We start from the raw sequence: 7,341 nt of genomic DNA, 5'->3' as shown, positions 1-7,341 counted from the left end.
CCCCCCCCCCCCCCCCCCCCCCCCAGTATTGCCTTCTCTGCTGCAGTGGTGGTGGGGACAAATTTGAGATGCTTAATAATTAGGTTCTGTACATGGAAAATTATAACAAATCTATAAATGTTCCATGTATAGAATCTAATTGGAGGGTTTGTCCTAAATCCAGGGTCCTCTTGGATTGGCGCAAATAAGGTATTATATACTGAATATGTAAACTTTTAAGTATTTGAATAGTTAGAGCTAAATGAATACTTTTTTTAGTTGCCTAAAATTCAGTTATTAAGTTATAGCTATCCGGGTGAAATATGGTCCATGGGATTGGCAGGCTGGATGTTGCCTGCCAATTGATTTTTTTTTTTTTTTTTTTTTTATCTGACCCATGGGCTGGTAGTGCAGGTGTTGGCGGCACATGGCAGGCCCTGCATGAGACGTGCTTGGGCCCCTGCCTCTGCTGGTGGGCAGTGTGGGCGGCAGCTCCAGCCTCTATTGGCACCACAGGGGACTCTGGGTAGAAGCAGCCCTGCCTGCCCTGCACTGTGCATCAGCCTGGGAGATGGAGTCTGGCCAGCCTGGGGCCATCAGGGCTGGACCCCATCTCCCAGGTGCCACAGGGGACTGGCAGCAGAGGCTGGAGCTGCTGCCTGCACCACCTGCCCTCAGAGGCAGGAGCCCAAGCATGGCTTGCCCAGTGCCTGCTGTGTACTGCTGGGTGTGTGGGGCTGCTTCTACCCGGAGTCCCCTGTGATGTCTGGGAAATGGAGTCTGGCCCTGCAGGCCTTGGGGAAGCTGCGCTTGGTCTCCAGCCTGCAGCCCTCAGCAGTTCACTTAAACAACTCAGTAAGTGGCCTTCCAGCCTAAATAATTGCCCACCCCTGCTATTAGACTAAGGTGTGTGTATAGGAGACGAGAAGCCACATGGATATAAACTGCCATACTTTTTACATAATTATAAAGTAGCTTTTTACATGCTATAAAGTAGTGTTGTGGGCAATGATTATATATTCCCTCCCCTCTTTTATTAATATTTTGATTGTAATACTAGTTTTATAGTTTTTGTGTGGGATAAGTATAGAATAAGGATTTCTGTTTCCAGTAAAAATCTCGTATCTTCTCATGTACTTCCATTTTTTGGGAAATCTGAGATCTGTCATCAAACTGACCTTGCATGCTCTATCTTTGTTTCATAAACTGTAAAGATAATGGGTGCATTTTAATGAGGTTGTAATTCTGAATGTAACTTTTTAAAATTGGTAGTAGTAACAATTTTGCTTAGGTTTTAAAAACATTTGTTTCATCTTGCAGTGAAGCCTGGTGTTCGGTACAGAGAACTGGGAAACATCATTCAGAAACATGCCCAAGCCAATGGGTTTTCAGTTGTTCGGAGCTACTGCGGGCATGGCATCCATAAGCTTTTCCATACTGCCCCCAATGTGCCACATTATGCCAGTGAGTATTTGCCCAAGTGTCTGTTATCAGTTACAACAGGCCCAGTCATGAGTGAGTGTGATCTATTTTTGTTTATCTTGTACTGAAATCACACACGTTGCTTGACAGCCCTTCAGGATTTTTGTGCTGGTAGAATAATTTTTTGGTGTTTTGTTTATTTTTGGAGCTTGTCTTTTAAAATGCTTTATGAAAGAGCTGAGCCAATGAGCTTCTAGCTTTGAGAATGAACCCTAATTATGCTGGATGAGTGCTAGATTACTGCATGACAGTTCCCAGTGACTGATATTTACAGGTTGTTTTTTTTCTCTTGGATATTTGGTATTGATAACAATGATTATACTGAATTCCTTAATAGAGAGGTTGAGCTGAACATCCTGGTCAGAAGTAAGTAAGACTTGCTTCAGGCAATATACCACTTGCTACTTGATGAAGAGCTGTGTGAACATTAAGTTTAGGCAACTGCTACAGCTGTATTTGTTCTGGATCCCAGTGTGCTGCTTTTTTTTTCTCATTTAAACTATTGTGAGATCTCAGCAGTCTCCAGACTTTGGAAGATAAGGTAGTGATGCAAGAATACAGTGAAAAGGAAGGATGTTTGGGTGTGGCACAGCTTGGCTTGGGTTTGAAAAAAACAAGTACTAGCCAGTGGCCTTAGGATCATAAAAAAGATAAGAGGAAGAGTCAAAGTAAGACGGAGGAGAAGCTGAAAGATCAGTAAGTAATTGAGGGAGGTGTGCAAAGGTCACAAAACATCTACTTTTCCAGTAATAAGCAGCTCCAGCTCACTCCAGGCTTTAAGCTCCTCAGATGTGACCTTTTCTTATCTGGAGCTGCCAAAAGCCTTCAACTCCCCAACTCTTGGCAAGTTTTCTTAAATACACAGTGGTTGAGGCCTTGGATTTCAGCATAACAAGCACTGGTTATTGCTCTGGTCATTCCTGAGGGTGACCACTTACCTTTAAAAAAAAAAAAAAAAAAAGATGTTTAGGGGTTTTTTTCTCTGTAAAACTGAAAGTACACAGCCTCTGCAATGGAGGGGGTATATTATGCTACGTAAAAGGCAAATCCAGAAAATAAATAATTGCATCCTTCCTGGGTATTGGGGACCATGAGCTGCTTTTTTTGAGTGAGGCAATAAGCAAGCTCCATTTGAAGGAAGGAAATGTTTATTTTCTTTTAATCTTAGCCCAGTGACAGAAACAAAAAGAAAGGGCCCAGGAGATTTTTAAAGAAAAATTTTAAGGAAGAACAAGTGAAGTGAACAGCTATTTTCTGCCTAAACTAACTGGGATTTTTTTAAAGGCAAAAAAGCCTACTTTTCTTTCTAAGTCTGCAGATTTTCTTCTGAATGAGATAAGAGGAAAATTGGGACATGACAGAGACACATACATCCACTACTAGAATTTAGCATTTGGTACATTTAGTTTTAGAGGGTGTTATCTAAATCCCAAGATTTCTCTGAAAATTTCTACTGTTCTTCTTCAGCTGATTAAAATGTAATGCAAAAATAATTGGTAGGAGAATGTTTACTGTGGAAAGTAAGGGGTCACAAAGGAACTGTTTTTCTCTTTCATAAATTGAGGTTGAACTGCAGGATTATCTAAATCCAATACCACATGGCTACTTGCTTGGAGAAGGGAGTATGAGCAATGATGGAAACAAATCAAAAGGCCTTTAAGCCTTATTGGAATACCAATTTTTTAAAGTATTACTCCACACGAGCTGTTACTTGTGCTTTCCACCATTACTTGAAAGGAGTGAGATCTGCGTTCCAGGGCAGACAGCAGGTAATTGCCAGCAAAAATTATATTTGAGCAGGAGAGAAGATGAGAAAGATGGCATGTTATGCTGTTAAGGAAAGCATAATTTTGAATAAAGTGTGTTAGTTGAAGGGGCGTCTTATTCAACATGTTCTGACTTCGCAGTCTGTCCCTCACTGGGATTCATTCTTACCCCAAGATAAGCTTTCCCCTTATAACTTGCATGTTAATTTCTTTTCAGAAAATAAGGCAGTTGGAGTAATGAAGCCTGGTCATGTGTTTACAATTGAACCAATGATCTGTGAAGGTAAGTGCTAAGCATAGAGAGTGACAGGGAGGATCTGGGTTTTAAAAATGTGTCACTTCTTGTTGCAGAACTTCCTCTGTACTAGGGTATCAGGTATATGGACCATGGGCCAGATCTGACTTCTAAGGCTCTTTCCTCCAGTCTGAAGTTCCCTGTGTACAGTTTACTAAGGGAACTTACTAACAGCTTCCTAGTACTGGCAGCTCTGAAGGCAGGACTGGATTAACCCTTTAGTGGGCCCTGGGCAAACCAGCTCATGGGCTCTCTGGGCTGTCAAGACCCCCTTCCCCACCCTGGCACTACCACCTGTGGGGAGCAGGGCTCAGAGCAGTGTTGCCAAGTTTCGTGGGGGGGGGAGGAAAAAAAGCAACACTGCCTTTAAAAACAAGTCCAGAACATTTCAGAGAGGGGAATGGGGGTGGGAGGTGTGTGTGATGGGGTGTGGCTGTGTGTGGGGGGGTAGTAGGGCATGTTGGGGTTGTATATGTGGAGACGCCACCCCCCACACACTCCTCCCCATTGTGCAAAGCCCCCGCCGCCAATGGTGGCTGACCTTGGGGCCTGCGCAGGCACCAGCCCCCCCACAACACATGGCTCTGGCCAGCACTGCACAGTGGTGGCGAAGAGTGCAGCCCTGCTGCCCGCCTCCCTTGCACTGGGCTTTGCGCAGCCCATGCGCAGCTCTGCGCTGCTGGGGGAAGCGGTGTGGGCTGGAGCCGGCTGCCTTTCCCTGGATGCCCCCTGCTTCCTGGGACTTGCATGGCAGGGGGTGGGGAAGGCAGCCAGCTCTGGGCTTTCCCTGGTAGTGTGGAGATGCACGTGTACTACAGGGAGCCCGGCATGAGAGGGGGCAGCTGGCAGGCTATGCTCCTTGCTCGCTCCCACCATATAGCTGTAGCTGGAGCTGCACCCAGGCCTACATGGGCCATGAGTGCCCAAGGCTGGATGCTGCTGCTGGCTGTCGGGGCTGTGCCATGTGGGGGTGTGTGGAGGGGTCCCCACATCCACACCCTGCTCACCTGAGCTCCATGCTCCCGCCAGCCCCCTGGGCATGGGCTCCACACTCCTGCCCAGTGGGAACCTCTCCCACCTGCCCTTTCCCTACCTGGTGCCTGGAGGAAGCTGGAGGCTGGGGAAGGCATGCAGGTCCTTGGGGCGGCAGCAGCAGCCCCACCTGGAAGTGATGTAGTGATAGTCCTTAGCATACTTCTGTATGATTTTTAATTTTTTTTCTAATAAATGTAAGAACAGACGAGACAAAAATAGAACATCCATAAATAGTCTTCAATTTTTGTGGTGACTTTTTTTTTAGGTGGGTGGCAAGATGAAACGTGGCCTGATGGCTGGACCGCGGTAACAAGAGATGGAAAAAGATCTGCCCAGTTTGAGCACACGCTTCTGGTCACAGATACCGGCTGTGACATCTTAACTCGGCGGTTGGATAGCACTCGTCCTCACTTCATGTCCCAGTGTTAGTTTAGACTGAGCTGGAGGATCTTTTTATTTCTGTACTATGCATTTTACTGAGCGTACTGGATAGAGGGGGATTTTATCACTTGTTTTGTTCTCATTGACTGTAGATAAGAGCAGAATACAGCATTCGGTGTATATTTTGAAGAACTTGACCCAGTGTCAATAAGCAGAAAAGAATTTTAATTTTTTTCCGCTTCCCTCCTACCCAAGACACTCATACTGTATTTTGTGTTTTTCTTCAATTGCCTCTTTAGCACCTTTCTTCTAATCAGGCCTGCAATTGCTTCTATCACTCTCATGATACTAGCTGGAAAATGCAGGTTTCTTTCACACTGGGGACTTGATGTTTTGGGTATCCAGGTTTCTCCATTTCTTCAGTGTGCCCTGCCTTCATTAGTGTGTGTGCGGCACCTGGGATTTTAAAGATTTCTATTCCAAAGACCTGCTTAGCTACTTCTGCAAACACTGTTCTCACAGGCTGGGCCTTGTTTTGTTTATGACCTGAGATATACTCAAAAAAATGCAAATTGCCAAGAGTAGTTTACATTTTAGCTCTGTCCCATCTCTGTTGTTGCCTCTGCTGTGATTGTGACTATAGATGATGCCATGTGCTTTTGGTGGGATTTACTTCCTCTTGCTGGAAATTATTAATGCTGGTTCCATGCTGGGAGATCACTAAAATACTACTTTGTATTTGTTTCCCCAAAAGAGTTGCCCCTCTGAGGAGCAGTGGTTAGCAGAGTATGGTACTCTGGAAGTTCACTGTGAAACTGCTGTTTCAGACCCGAGTTGAGAAAGGAATGAAACAAATAACCAAACAAAAACATGATTTGCAGGCTCCAGTGTATTTTAACTGATGCATGTTTCCTAAACAGATCCAGGGTAGCTATGGGATGGGAATTGCAAGGTGCAGGACATTACAGCAAGGCAAATGAAAACGGTCTAAAATTAATGCTTAAATGTTTGAGTAAATAGGAAACATCTTCTATACTGCTGCTGTGTTAGGGTATTTTTTTAATTAAAATTTTTTTAAGTGAATTTCATGTTGTTTGAAAACGTGTGGGTAGGCAGCCTTGGAAACTCAATGCCTGTGCAACTGGGTATAGAGTGGCCAGTTCTATTGCATCCCATTCTTCTAATTTGCTATGATCCTGACCTGTAAGGTACCACTTCAAGGACTGTGGGGTTGAGTTAGCCTCAAGCCCTTGGTCCTCTCAGTCTTTGTTGTCTGTTGAGATTTTTCTTTTCTGAATCAGTAATGAAAATGATTTCACTTATAGTTTTCCTTTATACCACTGTAATGCAAAAAAAAAAAAAATTAAACCAATGAAGACGAATCAAATCATAAAATCATGGGCATAAAATGCACATTTTGCTAGGTGTCTTGTGATTTCTTGTCCCATAGGGCTTGATCTTACAAGCTGCTGAGTGCTTTGAACTCTTATTGGCACTGGTAGAACGTGAGGGCTTGTGCTGTATAGACATTGACCCATCTTGGGCATGACTAAACACCAAACTTACCAGGAAATGTCTTCGATTCCTGGAGTGCCTCGGACCTTTTTTTGCTGTAAGATACCATTGTGATAACATTTTCATTACATTTATAATTTTTAATGATACAGTAAAAATGACCTGAAATGGCACATGGAGCGTGTGTGCGTGTGTGTATGTGTGTATTTTAAATAAATGGACTGCAGTACTTGAGTGGAATTGCCTGTGTTGAATGCTGCATATGTAATATTATGAGGAGATTAAAAGTTAGGATGGCTATCCCAGAGATTTACCCACCATATCAGTCATTTAAAATTGGTAGTTTTCTTCTCGTATGTGTGAGAGAGAGACGGGTATGTTTGAAGCTTTTCTTGGCATATAAAATAAAAGTTGCAGCTGTATCAAATGGAGGCCACATTTTCATGATATAGCATCCCGGTGGGCTAGCCACACTTTGAACTTAACTCAGTTTAAAATTATATGTAAATCAGTGATGTTTAATTCAGTAATTTACTGATTTGTTAACCTATCATAAATCTGGTTTGAAAACTGGGTTCCACCCCCTCCTCCCACCCTACGTTGACCAGTGCAAGCTTTTTAGCATAGGCAGCCCAACACATACTGCTTTAATCATCCAATAGTAAAGCTGCCTGAAGGGCAGAATAATTGATTGTTTTTCTTGGATGTTTTTCAAATCTGATAGCATATTTTGCAGTTTCTACTTGATTTTCAAACATACCTAGTTACAGATTTTGCTTACACATGCATGCTAGATTCTCTGTGTGCAAAGCTTTGGAAATAATCTTCTTCCAATCTTATAAAATTGACCACCTATAATGGTTTTGCTAGAACAATTAGGTTTTTGTG

The 7,341-nt window shown here is 43.4% G+C and overlaps 1 protein-coding gene across 1 annotated transcript in view; it reads left to right on the top strand.

Moving 5' to 3' along the window:
* The window catches only part of METAP1 (methionyl aminopeptidase 1), a 32,619-nt gene extending 26,305 nt beyond the window's left edge, over positions 1-6,314 (top strand). The window contains exons 9-11 of the mRNA XM_019525878.1: positions 1,300-1,443; positions 3,445-3,510; positions 4,823-6,314. Coding sequence (XP_019381423.1) covers positions 1,300-1,443; positions 3,445-3,510; positions 4,823-4,986 — 374 coding nt within the window. The 3' untranslated portion in view covers positions 4,987-6,314. The remainder of the gene's footprint in view (positions 1-1,299; positions 1,444-3,444; positions 3,511-4,822) is intronic.
* Positions 6,315-7,341: the final 1,027 nt, after the last annotated feature.

Source organism: Gavialis gangeticus, unplaced genomic scaffold (assembly GCF_001723915.1).
Source record: "Gavialis gangeticus isolate Ggan-Ray unplaced genomic scaffold, GavGan_comp1, whole genome shotgun sequence".
Taxonomy (NCBI): domain Eukaryota; kingdom Metazoa; phylum Chordata; order Crocodylia; family Gavialidae; genus Gavialis; species Gavialis gangeticus.
This window is presented reverse-complemented; position numbering and strand designations above follow the sequence as displayed.